Here is a 17,437-nt window from a genome sequence, read left to right as displayed (position 1 = left end):
TTACATTGATTCACAGATGACCCTTTAGAACTTAAAATAGTTCACAAGTTCGGGTTTTACGAAACCTTGTTTTTTAATTAAAGAGGAATTTTGAATTGAATGTAGTATTAATTTGTGAGGATGCTGCTATTAAATGGTAAAGCCTTTCTTTCCTCTACTTCTCTTCATATCTCAATTCTCTTTTCTTACACAGAGCTACCCCATAAAAGCATAACCTCAATAACCAATCTGGAGGGCTGGGTTGGACACCCCCTGGATCCCGTGGGCACACTTTTCAGCAGCCTTATGGAAGCCTGCCGCACTGACGACGAAGGCTTCCCTGTGTTCTCAGATTTTACAGGTAAAAGTAAAACATAAAAATAAAATAATAAAAACGTTGACGTTTGTCTCGTGTGCTCCCCGCCTAAACCCTGAATGGCGTTCGTCACTGGTCATGGTTCTTCGCTGTTCCTTCTATGAGTCCATTCCATATAGTTAACAGGACTAGCGGTTAGCAGGAAATGGTACTCCCACTTTTTAGGCAGGCTTCTCAAACTGGGGAAAGTCTTGGCGTTGACAGTTGGCAGCATGTATCAAGAACCTAAAAATACTCATTCCCTTCTATCAGTGATTGTGTATCTAAGAATTTATCTGTGTTTCTTACTATTTTCCAGCATAAAGATATAAAATAAGGATATATATCATATGGCAGGGAAGAAGGTTTGTACCTTTGCTGCTCCCATGACTGGATTAGCTTGGAGAGTTAATTATCTAGCCTGTGGTGGTTGCCCTCATGGATTTTGGTGACCCAAACTCTTATCAGGAGGGTGAGGGTATGACTCTGAATCCACTTTCCTTGGGAGTTTGACAGTTGAAGTTTGTTAAGAATTTGTAAATAGAAGCACCTTAACAGTGATAAGACGATGTTCAGAGAATCATTCTCTTTTGACAACTGATGACTCTGATAACAAAAAGGACCATGAAATTGAGTTACATATATGTTGTGTTCTCTACTGTTTTTATTATAAATTACAACACTGGTAAAAGTATGAAAAATGTTCAATTCTAGACTTTAAAAAATTGGTAACTATTACAGTCATCATGTAATTTTACTCTTGGTTAATTAAAATTTTGTTTACTGTTAAGTATTCTTAGTATCTCTTCTTAGATTTATGGTTTTCTTTGGTGATTCCTTTTTAATGAGAGAAAAATATTTGTTCTATGCTTTCCTCCAGAACATACACATTTAGTCAATTGATGGTCATTTTTTTTAAAGATATTGGAAAACTATATACTTTAACATGGTTTTCCAGCTTTCTTGGAGCTAAGTCAATAATTCATTTAATAAGAGTTCCGGGTAAAATATTAATAGATTGTGCCTGTCAGAACATCTGCAAAAGTAGTTTCTGAACTCTGATTTCTTCTGTGACAGAGAATATGGGACAGTGCAAGTCTCTGGAATACCAGCATCTACCTGCACACAAATTCCTAGAAGAAGGGGAATCCTACCTAACGCTGGCCGTGGAAGTAGCCCTAATAGGGCTGGGACAGCAGCGGGTCATGCCTGACGGGCTGTATACCCAGGAGAAGGTTTGCCGCAACGAGGAACAGCTCATCTCCAAGCTTCAGGAGATTGAATTGGACGACACACTGGTGAAAATTTTTCGCAAGCAAGCAGTCTTCCTGTTAGAAGGTAACTGATAACTTCTCCACTTGTTTAGCCCATTTTATTTAGGCATTCCGCTTTCTTATGTTGGGAATACTGTTTGAGTACATTTAATACAGTAGTTATCCTGATTGGTATGGTCGCTGAGTGTCACAGGCATGTTCATTTTCCAAAAAGTAGTATCACTTAATAAAAAAGTACAGATGTTTAGATGTTTACTATTTATTAGGTGGTCATGTAAGCAATGAGGCTGCTAAAAATGAGCCCTATTTGAATGTCACAAGCTTTAAAAAGGACTGTTTATTTTTAAACTGTTGTTCTTGAGATAAATGTAAATTTTATATTTAGTGAATTATTGCTGGTAGCCATATTCCTTTATGACTGGTAGCCATATTCCTTGGATCTATTAAGTAATAAAATGGAAATTGGTTGGCATTCCTCCAAATTATTGGCTGTTACATGACTTCTGGATTTTGAACCTGTCATTTGCACATCCTGATAAAGGACCAACAACTGTAGAAGTGAATTTTCACTGTGCTAATTATTTCAGAAAATCCATTAGGTGTAGATTCATCAAGGTAAAAGTTTCATAGAATAAGGCAAAGTCAAGTTTTTTTCTTTCTTTCTTGTAAGGTCAAGAGAAAAGTGAAAATGTTAGTTGCTCAATCATGTCCAACTTCCTGTGACCCCATGGACTGTAGCCCGCCAGACTCCTCTGTTCATGGAATTCTCCAGGCAAGAATACTGGACTGGGTAGCCATTCCTTTCTCCTGGGATCTTCCTGACTGGGGATTGAACCCCAGTCTCCTGCATTGCAAGCAGATTTTTTACCATCTGAGCCAAACAGACAAATCCCCAAATTTTGACTGATATTTTTTTAAATGTTTTTTCCTTGTCAACAATAAGTGTACTTAATGTGGTAGCCTACTCTTTTACTGGAGAAGGAAATGGCAACCCACTCCAGTATTCTTGCCTGGAGAATACCATGGACAGAGCAGCCTGGTGGGCTACAATCCATGGGGTCACACAGAGTCAGACAAGACTGAGGCAACTTAGCATTAGCAGTCTTTTACACAGATTTGGGAGATGTCAGAACTTTTTAATTGCTTCCATCTCTCAAGTACATGTGTGTTATTTTTGTGGGATTCTCTGTGATTGATAAGCTCATAGAATATGGTTTCTTTGTCTTGTATTTGGAATGACTATACTTAGGGAAGGGATTTAGAGAAAATAGCATTTCAAAACCTCTCTTACATGTCCAAAGCTAAAGATCTAGTTGAAAAAAATTTTTTTCATTAAATGCACTTTACATTTATATATTTTAGAAGTACAGTTATTTTTATACTGGCTCTTAATAACTCTTGGTAAACTGCCTTTTGAGTTTTATTATTCTGAAGGAATAGAAGAGGATACGTGCTTTTCAAAGTTGATAGTGTCTGATACCTGTTCATCACTTACTTATGTCTTCATGTTCATTACTTACGAATATTTTTAAACTTTGTTTTACTCTTTGATTAGACCATACTTTCTTGTTAAACATTTTAATTAGAACTATGCCCGATAAGGAGTGCTGATGACTTATCCCAGCCTCCGCTCCTTTCCCAGCCTTGCTCAGCCCACAAAGAGTGGGTGGTGCAGGACAGGAAGAAGTCCAAGGGGAAGCCAAGGGACCATTTCTATAAACTCCAAAAGATAAATGCTCCATGATAGAATCAACTGCACTGGGCACCAAGTTCTTCATGCATTTATACTCTGTGAATTTCAGGGGCAAATTAGTTAGCTGACCTAAGTATCTGAAAAAGAGGAAGCAGTAACCCTGTATTGTTGCTGAGTGTTAGTCACTTCTGGACATACTGTGGGCATATTGGATCATACTAGACATACTGTGGACATACTGGAAAAACACTTCTGGGGAACTTAGATTCCAAATTTAATTTTTTCACTTTTCAGTACACTGGAGCTCTGGGACACTGATTATTCATTGACAAATAATTCTATGATACCTGACTGAATGTTTTGCTTGTTGGGAAGTGCTATTATATTGATTATGCATCCTGGCTTTCCTTGCGTAGTACAGAAAGGGAACTTGATGGTTTAAGGGAAATGCTGAAAGGAAATGGAGGAGAGATACAGAAGAAAAATAGATGTTTGCTATAATTAGTCCTTAATAAAGTAGAGTTAATGTCTTACTCTGCTCAAGCTGCCATAAAAAAAATACTACAGGTTAGATGCTTAAACAACAGAAGTTTATTTCTCACAGTTCTGGAGGCCGAGAAGTCCAAGGCCAAGGCGCTCGCTAGTTCACTCTCTGGTGAGGGCCCTCCTGCTGCCTCGCACAGGGCTGCCTTCTCTGAGTTCCCACAAGGCAGAGACAGCATTCACTCTTGTCTCTTCTTAAGGGACGCTACTTCTGTTGGACCCCTGTGACCTCACTTAGCCTTAATTACTTCCATAAAGGCCCTGTCTTCAACTACACTCATGTTGGGAGATAGGGCTTTAACATAGGAATTTGAGAGGAGGGCAAGCATTCAGTCTATCATAGTAACAAATAATTTGGCCTCATATGAACTAAGGGTAAAAACTGTAATGCTATATCAACTTTTTACTAATACCAGATCACTAAAACATTTTAAAATATCTTCAGTTTGTCTTGGTAAAAAAGTAGTCTACATGACTTTTAAAGTACTTAAATAAGGAACAGTTCAAAACTGCTAACCAAAGAATGAAACAATGACATTTAAAAACAACTTCTGTTAGTTTAAAATGATCTAAAATATATCATGTTCTTACCAGAGTGCCCAGTTCAATAACTCCTTTCACCGTTTCCTCTAAACTGCATTTCTTGCATTCTAAACCCTTCACCAGACTTAGTTTTCTCATGGAAATCAAGTGTATTATGTCCTTTGAGCAGTAATGTGATGGTTCATAATTCTAGAGTCATGAAACCAATGTTACCCAAAGGTGAGATGGAAACTAATTTACAAAACACTTTACAGTAACTAGACCTCAAAGTACCTAAGCGGAAAGTAGTTGAACTAACCACTGTGGTTTCCTTTCAAAATTTGTTTTAAAAGTTGGTATTGCCCTTCGTAAGGTAGCGTTTAGAGAAGACAAAGGGGGAGTCAGCTCTGCCACGATGCCTATCATAACTTCTGAGAAATGAATTTTGATAGCTTCAATATAAATTTGCTTTTGAAATTGATCTTTTGAAGCCCAAATGGTGGCAGACTCAGTTACTTTTTTTCTTTTGCGTATGGTGAGTATTATTCTATTTTTTATTATTAATCACTTTCTGAGAATTAACATCTCTTTCTCCTTATTAAAAGCAGCAATACTTAAAAGTCTTTGTATTGGAATTTGTGGTTCAGAATCTCCATCCCTCCCCCTGAAGCAGAGCACTCTTTTCTGGAAGCCTGGCTTATGTGTGCCCCTCCAGCTGAGTCTGGGGCAGGTTCCAAAGTGAAGCTGAGAGTCATCTGTGTATTTGAAAATCTGGGCACATAGATATCACACATTGAGAGAGGGCCTGTCCTGAGTTGAGTGAGGTTTCCTGCTTCCTTGTTTCCTGAAGCAGTTGTAGTGTGAACAAGCTCCGCCCCCTAATTGTGTGATTCACTTTCAGCTGTGCTGCAGGGAGTTGTTCCTGAAGTGAATTTGATGTTGTCTACTCTACCCTGTCGCATCATTTCTGACTTAAGAATTGTATTCATTTCAATCATGTCACTTAGATTACATTCTTCACTAGATTAACACTGTTTATAACTTTACATAAGAAATTTATACTTTACAAGAAGTCTTAGTTCCTTGTTTAAGAATGTAAAATGTATATGCTCTCTTCCTACAGCCGGCCCATATAGTGGTTTAGGCGAAATAATCCATCGGGAGAGTGTTCCAATGCACACATTTGCCAAGTATCTCTTCACCTCTCTCCTACCTCACGATGCTGAACTGGCGTACAAAATTGCACTGAGAGCAATGCGGTACGTATTCCGCCCCGTGCGCAGCAGCGATCCAAATCCCCACCGGGGAAACGTAACTGACTTCTCGCTCATCCGTGTTTCTTGTAGGCAGCAGGAATCTGAATAAGCTATCGTGCTTCTGCAGTTGTGGTGGTGGTAGTTTGTTGCCTCGTTTGGCTTTTGTTTTATTTAAAGTAAGGGAAAGAGGGTATTCTTGTCGGCTGTCACACTCACGTTCATGGTGGCTTTATCCTACTCTGTCTTGAAGCTAGAATTTGAGACTAGAGAACAGTTTCAGGTTGGGTTTAGTCACAAGGCAGCAACAGTTGAAACCTTCCTAAATAACTCATTATTTTGAAAAAATTAGATTTTGAAACAGTGGTAAATAATACATACACTTGGCTGAATATAATTGAGGGAGCCCTTCACACCTGCTGCAGTTACGCGTCCCCGTCAGTAGTGCAGGAGAGCCGTCCTGGCGAGGAAGCACGTTTGCTCTCAACTGGAGAGTGAGAGAAGGTGGGACTCTGTCCGGCGTGGACGGCATCGCGGTCCAGGGGTCGCCCAGGATTTTCCTGCCTCCGCTCTGCTCCCGCCACCCTCAGTCCCTCTTTCAGTAATAATAATTGGAACACGTTGTCTTCTGCCGCTGACTTTTCTGTTTTCTCCTCCTTTATAAAGTCAGTTCACAAAGGAATTATTTTCATCATGAATTTGTGGTAGCTGAATATTTTTTAATGCATTCAAGATTACATTTTTCAATCTTATATATAGCCTTTTAAACTTTAAGGACCTGAAAGAAATAATCTACTTTCTTAAAATGTGAGCTTTTTCCTTTTGTCTTTTTTTTTTTTTTTTTTTTTAAATCAACACACTTGTTAAAGTGCAGATTAGACCCTGTTATTGCCATGTAAAGACACACCTCCAACTTGAGATGTTGGAAAATAGTTTGATTCCACAGTTAGCCAGTGTAGTGGATTCAAAAACAATGCCTTTCCTGTATGAGTATAACTCATAAATCACAGGAGGCCTCTTTTTTATGCAGCAATAGAGTGTGTATTCCGGAGAAGGCAATGGCAACCCACTCTAGTACTCTTGCCTGGAAAATCCCATGGATGGAGGAGCCTGGTAGGCTGCAGTCCATGGGGTCGCTCAGAGGCAGACACGACTGAGCAACTTCACTTTCACTTTTCACTTTCATGCATTGGAGGAGGAAATGGCAACCCACTCCAGTGTTCTTGCCTGGAGAATCCCATGGACGGGGTAGCCTGGTGGGCTGCCGTCTATGGGGTCACACAGAGTCGGACACGACTGAAGCGACTTAGTAGCAGCAGCAGAGTGTGTATTCATGTATGTGTTTATATGTACCTGTGTGTCATTGTGTATGGAGGCTGACATCTTTTAATTTGACATGCTTTCCTTGGCAACATGAAATCTCATTAACATATCAGGAAAACTTTAAAAGTTCTCTCGTCTATTTTTTAAATATCAAAAAAAAAAATAACTAACATGAGCAAAAGTCCCCCACCAAATTACTTTACACCACTTGGTTTGTATTTTAGAGAACAATTTTATAAGTACGTTCCTATTCCCATTTTTGGAAGCTGAAATGGAAGTTGTCAGATGAAGACAGGCGCTCTGCTCTGTACTAAGATTTGTGCTTCTGTGCAAAGGGAAGGATGCTAATGCTGTGATGCCACCAGATGCTATTGCCTCAAATCCTGTTAAGTTTAAGGGTAAAATAGCTTAAGGTTTCTCTGTGTATCTGGCTTATGTGAAGGTATCTATCAGGAGGGGAAAGGCTTACTTTTCTAACATTCAGAAACTCATCTATGTCTGCCCTTGGTGGCTGCCAAGGCAGAATGTTCATGGGGAATTTCAGCAGGGCACAGGGGAATTGTTACCACCTCTTTTCCACCTGCCACATGCCCTCAGCCAAAGGGCTGCTATGGGAGGGAGGTGGTGTGAACTATTAGAGCATGTCTAGTATGCTAGCCGGAGAAGGCAGTGGCACCCCACTCCAGTACTCTTGCCTGGAAAATCCCGTGGATGGAGGAGCCTGGTAGGCTGCAGTCCATGGGGTCGCTAAGAGTCAGACACGACTGAGCGACTTCACTTTCACTTTTCACTTGCATGCATTGGAGAAGGAAATGGCAACCCACTCCAGTGTTCTCGCCTGGAGAATCCCAGGGACAGGGGAGCCTGGTGGGCTGCCGTCTATGGGGTCGCACAGAGTCGGACACGACTGAAGTGACTTAGCAGCAGTATGCTAGGAGTGAATGTTCTTCTCGATGGATTCTGATACTGTTTCCAGCCTCTGGGAACAGCCAGGGGAACAGGAAGGAAAAGAGACCTGTGGCTTACTTGCTTCTTAGTCTTTCTAGAAAGAGAGGGGAAGTCCTGAAGAAAGGTGCTTTCACAATCATTTAACCATCTTTCCAGGAATGTTGACTAGTTTCCTCTACAGCAACTCTGGAAAGATCTGTCTGTGAATATAAGGATATTCTGAATTTTTAAAAAGCTAACTAGCAACCTCACCAAAATTCTTACTACTAAATTGCCACCGTCTAATGCTAACATCTCTGTGTCCCTACATAAAAGGAAAAGGGAGGGAGGCATTTGACCTGTCAGAGCAGTAACTGCTGTTGGGCGAGGCCCTAAGCCCAGCATCGCAGCCTGAGCCCACCGACCTCTCCTGGCCCCCAGCTCTTACTCCACAGTCCCTGAACTGGTGTACTTGAGTGAAGGTCAGTATTTTAGATGGTTGTAAAAAAAAAACTATTGCAGTTACAGCTACTTTGCTAATCTCGTTGGTGCTTGTATTTGGAAGAGACCACTGAGCATGTGCTGTGTTTCAGTGGTTGTTCTTTATAAGTCAGCATTCTTAAAGACAGACTGATTAAAATAAGAAGTGGTGCTGAGTTTGTGTAAGACTGTCAAGGGACAAATACTCAGATCATTTGCACTCATCATCTGTATGTAATGTGACTGATAGAACATTTTTAAACTACAAATTTCTGAAGTATAAGGAACTAATTCTGCAGAAAGTGTGAATATATGGAAAGGAAGTCATTTTTCTTTTGCTTTCCCTCCCATTTTAGTAAGTTAAGCTTATTCGTCTCAACTATACAGTGATCCCTAACTCTTTATCATCTCAGTCTTAAATATCCACTTCACTATCAATTTCTTTCGATTTTTATTTTTTAGTGAATTATAAGGTTCAGAAATTTTACAGTAGGTAAACACTAAGACTTGTGTTTCAAAGCTCTCTATTGTAACATATCTTCATTTCCTTGAATATTGCCATTTTCTGAATGATGCTAAAGAAAGGAAACTCTTAGGTTTAGGTAGTGAGCCATTAATGAGGTAACTTTAGCATCCGGACAGCAGAGCATAGCTGTACCAGCTCTCCCCTCACCAAGGTCCTGAGCAGTCTCTCCCAGCGTGTCCCCTCTCCTCTGGCTTCTGCCAGTCCCTGTGGCCCAGGTGATGGACAGGTGATCACTGAGCGCTGCCTGCCTTGTCTTATCATTACAGGTTGCTAGTATTGGAATCTACTGCTCCAACGGGAGACCTCACCCGCCCACACCACATTGCATCAGTTGTTCCCAACCGATACCCTCGCTGGTTCACTCTAAGCCACATAGAATCCCAGCAGTGTGAGCTGGCGTCCACCATGCTAACTGCAGCCAAAGGTACTGGGTCGTCCTGAGGTCTTGTGATTATTTCGTGAATTTGACTCTTTTAGGGTCATGTTTTCCATCATGTTCTCAGTGGTGGAGCTTATGTTGTAAAGGATTCTTTTCTTTAGATGTTAGCTTAGGAAGCAAAACAGGTGCTACTCACTTGAGGCAACATTTTCCTCATTTAACTGCATCGTTAAACTGGCTCCTGGCAGAGTTCGGGTTTAGTCACCATGCCATGTAAATGGTGGGTGAGCTCCAGAAGCAGATTAAAAAGTTGGGTTCCATTTTTTTTCTCCCTGAAATACTCACCAGAAATACATCAGTAGGAACCTGAGAGAACTATTTGCTATCTCTTATTGGTTCTGGTTCACATGCTTTTAGTCACTGAGGGTGTGTCTCAGTGTTACCTTTTTTTGAAGCTGGGATGCACAGATATTGCAATAACCTTGAGACACTTGGTTGGGCCATCTGTGAACATTACATGTAAATTAACTTGTGCTTTGTGTTTTGTTCCTTTTTAAACTCCCTTTGGGTGTGTGTGTATGGTTTTTTTGTTTGTTTTGCTCTGCCTTGATTTTGTTTCCCCCTGTTCATTGCAGGTGATGTTCGGAGGCTGGAAACAGTATTAGAATCCATCCAGAAAAACATTCACTCCTCATCCCACATCTTCAAGCTTGCCCAGGATGCATTTAAAATAGCAACTCTCATGGACAGTTTGCCAGACATCACTCTCTTGAAAGTGTCTCTGGAGCTGGGCCTGCAGGTACGTGACTGTGGTTTTTACCGGGGTGCCAAGGGCTGCTAATAAAAGCATCATCCTCAGACTGTGTCTGCTGCTTTGCGTGTTTCAGTGCAGGCCCATGACTCTTTGGTGCACAGGTCTGCTAGACCTCAGGAGAGCCCTGCGCTTCACAGATGCAGTCGTTCCCAGCTGCGCCGCTCTGCAGCTGCACGTGTAGGACTGTGCCGCTCAGAAGCCCTGTTGGTGTCTTTCGACAAAAAAATCATCTTCTGTATTAGAGCCTTAACCTCACCGTTTCTCCTTTAATGAGTGAAGAAGAGTTATTCCTGTGCATGACTTAAGCTCTCATGTGTAATAAAGATTCAGTTGTTAGGGTTCTATTTTTAGAGGAAGTATAGATATTTATTGATGTTTTTTCATTTTCATAACAGATGGACAGTTCTGTCTCCTTTTATAACCCTGAGAAAATTAGGTAAAGGTAGAGGGATTGGGTCTGGTTTCAGCTTCAGCACGCATGCTTAGACATATTATCAAGGACACTACAAGTTAGTTATTTAAGTAGATGTGGCTTCCTTAAGAGTATCTGCAAAGATTACTGTATAAATCAGGAACTCAAAAGTTTATGTTTCTACTTTTCTCAGAGAATCCCTATTAACATTTGTGTTTTTCCCTCCATGAAAAGCAGTAAAAGAAATTGCCACCTTCTAATTTTCTAAAGTATGGGGATTAGAATGCCCCAGTTAGATGATTCATACAGTTTTCTAGTTATAGCTTCTCCTTACAGTGATTAATAAGGTTAAAGAATTAGATGACAGGAAAATGCCCTTGCCATATATATAGTACTCTACAAGTAGAGGGCATGGGAAATTACACTTAAAGCTATATGATGACATTTTAGAAGTTTCTTTTTAAAAATAACTTCATATCGTTTGGCTTACTTTTGTTATCATTTGCCTCAGAGATACGATGCAGAAAGAGCCATTAACATGAGTTTTCTGGTTATTTGGAATTCTGGCAGATTATTTTGGTAAATGGTAAATAGGAGCTTGCTCCCTGCCTCATTCTTCCTGGGACCCAGGAAGGAATCCCATAGACCTTTCCAAGAGAGTATTATGTTCCTAGAGGTTCTGAATCTTAAAAAATGAGGGAAGCAGGAAGGTATGGTTGATTTTATCTAGGAATCCATTAGAAAGTAAACAACAAAATTAGATTGCCAATGGTGCCAAAGGATTCCCTTCTGTAGACTTGTGCTTATCTTCTTAATCACCAGGAAGGGACAAAAGAGGCTGAAGAAATAACTAAAACAATTATTTTTTTTTAAATGGAGGGTTCCCAGTCAGAATTGATTCAAGAGGTGGCTCAGAGATTTAAAAGCAGGGAATGTTAAAGATGGGGAGGAGAAGAGCACGTCGGCCATGTTTAATGTGCCAGTCTCGCCTTTGAGTTCTGCAGAGGAGAAAAGTGGTGGGTTGAGTGGCTTGCCCAGGATGCTCCATCTAGCCAGTCGGTGCACCAGGAGGAGAACACAGACCTCCTGCCTCCCAGGCTGGGACGAGACCAGCGAGGGAAGCCGTAGACAAACCCAAGTTCATTTGCAGAGTTTTGTTCCAAATAAGGTTCTACCTTGGGGTGCACTGTTTTCTTTTTCACTGACTTGGTATAACCTTCCAAAGCATTCTGTTTTCCTGTCTTTACAGGTTATGCGAATGACACTGTCAACCTTAAACTGGCGGCGACGGGAGATGGTGAGGTGGCTGGTGACGTGCGCTACTGAAGTGGGTAGGTAGAGTCAGGACAGGGGGCTTCCCCAGGTGCCTTGTGGTCAGGTTCAACTTGTCACTTCCAGATACACACAAGAACATTTTCACTCTGTTACTTTGACGTCTCCAAGGCTCCTGCCCCTTCCAGCAACCTACGGGAGCTCCCTTCCCCCAACCCTCACCTTCCACCTCCAGTTCTGCCCACTTGCATTGTTCCTGTCACATTCGTGGGGCCCCAGTGTCTTATCTAAAATGGAATAGGCTAGGGAGTAAACCCTTTTTATTCAGTTGTTCTGTCACACTTAAGGTGCCTTTAGTAGCTTCTTGTGATAATCAAATTTACAGTTTTCATATTCCAGAAGTGGAATGAATATGAAACTTTGGTAGGAGGGAAACCATCTGAAAATACCTTCAGACTGTGGGTTAGGGGTTCACAGCACTTTAATGAAAATAATATACAGTTATCTAGTTGCTCTGAGTTTTTCCTTCATTATCTGAGGGCATTTCTCAAGGTACCCAGCAGAGAAGTGACCACTGGGTGCGGTTTAGGTGAGCTTTCAGATGGACGAGAATTTTTAGTAGCCACAAGAAGACCTGGGCTGCACATACAGGCGCCGTCTGTGAAACCCTTCAGCCAGCTAGCGCCCCTCTGCAGCAGTGAGGCAGAACCAAAAGCCCAGACACGCCTGGTGAGAATGCCGACACAAACCGAGTAGGGCTGTTTAAAATAAACGGTGCTTCAACAGCCACCATTTCTTTCCGTTTGCATCAGAAAAGAATACACACCTCTTGCTGAGAATACCAGCCACCTCAGTGTGTATCTAAAGACTGACACAGCAGATACCGTAAAAGCATTTTCCTTGTTGTTTTTCTTTTGTTAATCTACAATGGTATGTTATCTTGGAAAGCAGGAAATTGGTCTCAATATAAAAGTTATATTATCGACGTGATGCGTTAGTACATCGATACAAAGATAATACCAGTTCAAAAACTGCCACACCACTACCCTACCCTGCACCAAGACAGAGGCCTCATTTCTCTTCGATTTAGTGCCTGCTTTTTAATGGCTCATGTTTAGGATTTTCCTGCAGCTGAGGCACATTGATCTGTGTACTTAGAATGACAGTCAAACCTTGTCATCCATTTCAAACATTCAAGTCATCTGTATGTCTGCTTCTGTTGACTTTTTTCTCTCTGATTACAGGTCACATTTCCTTGCTTCTTTGTGTGTTTAATCATTTTGTATTGTGTGTACTTTAAACTTGGGCACATACACACACACATCACATAAAGACTCCCTATTCTGGTGAGGGTTGTACTTTTTCTGACTCCCATTCTGTAGTCGGTAACTGACAGGAGGCCCCAGTGAACTGGAACTCATTAGCAAGAAGCCGTTGTCTGAAACGGCAGGCAGGCAGCAGCACAGCGCAAATACCAGCTACCGAGAGGATTCGCTCTTTATTACAGGAAGTTCATGTTCCTTAAGCATTTCACTGAATAACAGTCCATCATAACCTTATTGTAAAAGGTTGCTCCCAGGCACATTACCTTGCAGGATTTTCTGGCCGGGCTCATGTTCTGTGCTAGTAAACAGTGTAAGCATTGATTAAAGAGTGGAAGTAAGGCAAGACCCCTGGGCAGCCAGTCAGTAATGCGGCTTCTCTGTGTTCTTGGCAGGTGTTTATGCCCTGGACAGCATCATGCAGAGCTGGTTTACACTCTTTACTCCCACCGAAGCCACAAGTATTGTTGCCACCACTGTGATGTCCAACAGCACCATCGTCCGCCTCCACCTGGACTGCCACCAGCAGGAAAAGCTGGCCAGCAGCGCCCGGACACTCGCACTGCAGTGCGCCATGAAGGACCCTCAGAACTGTGCCCTCTCCGCGCTGACCCTGTGTGAAAAGGATCACATAGCTTTTGAGACGGCGTACCAAATCGTTCTTGACGCTGCTACAACCGGCATGAGCTACACCCAGCTCTTCACAATAGCACGGTACATGGAGCACCGCGGGTACCCCATGAGGGCCTACAAGCTGGCCACCCTGGCCATGACCCATCTCAACCTGAGCTACAATCAGGACACGCACCCTGCCATTAACGACGTTTTGTGGGCCTGTGCGCTCAGCCACTCCCTTGGTAAAAACGAGCTTGCAGCTATAATACCTCTGGTGGTCAAGAGTGTCAAGTGTGCAACGGTACTGTCAGACATTTTGCGCAGGTGCACTCTGACCACTCCTGGCGTGGTGGGGCTTCACGGGAGGAGGAACTCTGGTAAGCTCATGTCGCTGGACAAAGCCCCCCTGAGGCAACTCTTGGATGCCACGATTGGGGCCTACATCAACACAACACACTCACGGCTCACACACATCAGTCCTCGGCACTATAGTGAGTTCATAGAGTTCCTCAGCAAGGCCCGAGAGACCTTCTTAATGGCGCATGATGGACACATTCAGTTTACACAGTTTATCGACAACCTGAAACAAATCTACAAAGGCAAAAAGAAACTGATGATGTTGGTTCGGGAGAGGTTTGGTTGATAGAACTTGTATGAATGAGGGTGGGGGTGGGGTTGGGAGGGATGGTTTGTTTTTACTTGAGCCTGCCTTTGTACCCTTTTTAACTTAAAGAACAGAGCCACACCGGTATTATATGTGTATAGTTATATTGCGTTTGCAGACTAAATTGTCATGTTGTGAAAGTTCGTGTGTTTTTAATTTTTTTCCCTTTTTCTTTCTCTTTTGTTTTATTTTTTTTTAACTCTTCCTTTTTTTTGTATGAGAGAGAGGTTGAAAAGGTTGGGTTTACACTGAGTATATGTTGTCAAGTGGCAAAGTCCACATAGCTCTCCTGTTTTCTGTATACGTTCACAGCCTCAAAAAAAATAATTGAAATGGCTTTAAAACCAAACAGAACACCTCCATCCTGTGATAAGTACCTCGAATGGATTCAGCTTTACTCCTTTGTAACTCATCTTTACATTTGCAGCATATTTAAACAAACCAACAAAACGAAATATTAATAGTTAAAAGGCTGACCCACGTGGCTTTGCAGTGCTGTTCGTCCAGAAGCATGGCACACGATGCTTGTGCATGTGGAAACTTAGCGACTGTCAACATACATTCTCAGGGATTTATCAAAAAAAAATTAAAAAAAGAATGAGAGCATTTATTGTACTGTATATATATTATAGTATATGTCTGAATATTGAAAATATAACATTAACTAATTTATAAAAAATATTCTATGTAATGCAAAATACTTGAAGCTGCAGTAGCTTGGTTTTAAACAAAAACAACAAAAAAAACTGAGAGAAAACCTATCAGAAGGACTAAAAGTGCGCCTTGCTTCAGGGTTGGCTCAGGCGGTGAGCTTCATGCTGGGCATCTGTGCAGAGCCACCTTTTGGATTGCATGGTTGGACTGAGATCTACTGGGAGAAATTATATATGTATATATATTTATACAACTTATGTATACATATATATATGTATACACACAGACACAAGACACACACCACCAACCACTACACCACACATGCTTGTAACAGGCACTAGAACGAAGAGGGACAAGATACACAGCCAGAGCAGCAAGCCTTAGCATTAAGAATATACAGTATGCCGGAACTGGGCTTCGTGCCTCCTAGCCTAGGAAACTCAAAAGAAATACCCTTTTGACACAAAACGCAAAATGTTTTCCAAAACAATTGACATATGATACATTACGCCTTTGCAGTGAGCTAATAATAAGCTAACCTTTGTGCACAAATAACATTATATATATTATATATCTATTCTGCATAGGTATTTTGACTTTGTGCAGGACAGAAAGTTGTGTAGGTATGACTGTTCTACTTTTCCGTTTTCTTTCTTTTTTTTTTAAATATATTTTATTTTCTCTAGAATTACTCAAAACGAAAGCAGCCTTCTATCTTGCCTTGTCTTAATGCTTTAAAATAACCAAACTGGAGATCTAACTACCAAACTGTTCATTATATTATTAAATACCAACTTTGGTTACAGTATAGTGTCTTTACTTTAGCTGATGGTTCTGTAACCTTGTGCTTTTTAAAGCAATTTTTATGTTTTGGTGCAAAAGTTGTCCAGTGTCTCTTGTTCCCTTCATTAGAGAACATGCTAGAGGTATGTTTGTAGGTATTTTTGTTTAGAGGAACTATTTCATGCGCTCCATTTTATTTATTATAATAGGTAAAAAGAAAAAAAAAAGGTTGTACTTCATCACCCATGTAAACATGCTCATGAAGTTGAAAGTAATTAAGATTTGATACACTGATATCAATTTATTTATGTAACTAAATCACTGTTTTATAAACTTGTTAATGATCAACAATTTTTGTTTTGATTAAAATTAGTTTTTTGAAAGTTGATTCTGCCTCCTTTATGGTATATCTCTAATTATACTTGAATTTCGTGATTATGGACCTGGGTGTTACCACATCTCTCAAGTGTTTAATACCATATTTGCTCATTGAATAAATATTTGTATACTGTTTTCTAGGCCCTGGAGATACAATGGTGAATAAAGCTAGACACTGGAGCTTACTTTCTGCTTAGCGGAAAAGACAGACATAAATGAGATAATCACAGAGAGACAGACTAGTCAGTTTTCTTCAGTCTGTACACTTGGTATTTCTCCCTAATAAACTATTATTTAAGATGCTCAGTACTTAATATATTTAATAAATGCTAAGTTGTGAGAGGTTTTTTTGCATGTGTGGTTTAAAGGAAATTACAACATAAAGGTTACGTACTACATATACATTATAAACACCTGCCCCGCCCCATCTCCATCAAAAACCTATATGTAAAATGGTGAAAATGCATTTTGTGTGTGTGTATGTGGTAAAACTGCATCATAAAATGTACCTCCTTAACCATTTTTAAGTGTACAGTTCAGTAGTGTTGAGTGTATTTGTTTGAAACAGATCAGAACTTAGCCATCTTACACAACTAAACTCTATACCCACTGAACAACGGCTTTCCCACCCCCCAACTCCACTCAATACTCATTGAACAGCTTTCCCCCGACTGGTAACTACCATTCTGCTTTCCACTTCTATGAATTTGATTGCCTTAGAGACATAAATGGCATTATTACAGTACTTGACCTCTTATGACTGGCTGTGTATTTCACTTAGTGTGGTGTCCTCAAGGTTCATGCATATTGTCGTATATGAGAGGATTTTCTTCCTTTCAAAAGCTGTAGAGTATTCCACTGTATATATACCACAGTTTATTCATCTGTCTGTGGACATTTGTGTTGCTTCCACCTGTAGGCTGTTGTGAATAGTGTTGCTGTGAACACAGATGTACAAATATGTCACTGATACTCTGCTTTCAATTCTTGTGGATATATACCCAGAAGTTATACTGACAGATATGCTTTTTAAAGCTACAATTAGTCAATTATTCAATCCCTTGATTTTAAGTTTCTCTTTGAGACTCTTTGACATCCAGTCTTAAATGTGAATAAGTCAATAGGTGGAAGTTAGATAAGCCCATGATGACATAAATCACATTAGTGCTAAGTAGGAATAAAAATATAAACTATAAAGTGGTATGAGGATTGGTTCTTTTTTGTAAGTTTATTCTTAGTTTTTTGAAAGTTGATTTTGCCTAAGGGTCA

The 17,437-nt window shown here is 40.6% G+C and overlaps 1 protein-coding gene across 1 annotated transcript in view; it reads left to right on the top strand.

The window, feature by feature from the left end:
• ZSWIM6 (zinc finger SWIM-type containing 6) overlaps positions 1-16,466 on the top strand; it is a 212,078-nt gene extending 195,612 nt beyond the window's left edge. The window contains exons 8-14 of the mRNA XM_027520544.1: positions 194-340; positions 1,412-1,672; positions 5,490-5,625; positions 9,142-9,299; positions 9,890-10,053; positions 11,730-11,811; positions 13,470-16,466. Coding sequence (XP_027376345.1) covers positions 194-340; positions 1,412-1,672; positions 5,490-5,625; positions 9,142-9,299; positions 9,890-10,053; positions 11,730-11,811; positions 13,470-14,332 — 1,811 coding nt within the window. The 3' untranslated portion in view covers positions 14,333-16,466. The remainder of the gene's footprint in view (positions 1-193; positions 341-1,411; positions 1,673-5,489; positions 5,626-9,141; positions 9,300-9,889; positions 10,054-11,729; positions 11,812-13,469) is intronic.
• Positions 16,467-17,437: the final 971 nt, after the last annotated feature.

Source organism: Bos indicus x Bos taurus, chromosome 20, assembly GCF_003369695.1.
Source record: "Bos indicus x Bos taurus breed Angus x Brahman F1 hybrid chromosome 20, Bos_hybrid_MaternalHap_v2.0, whole genome shotgun sequence".
Lineage (NCBI taxonomy): Eukaryota > Metazoa > Chordata > Mammalia > Artiodactyla > Bovidae > Bos > Bos indicus x Bos taurus.
The sequence above is the reverse complement of the archived record's forward strand: the minus strand, read 5'-3'. Positions and strand labels throughout refer to the sequence as shown.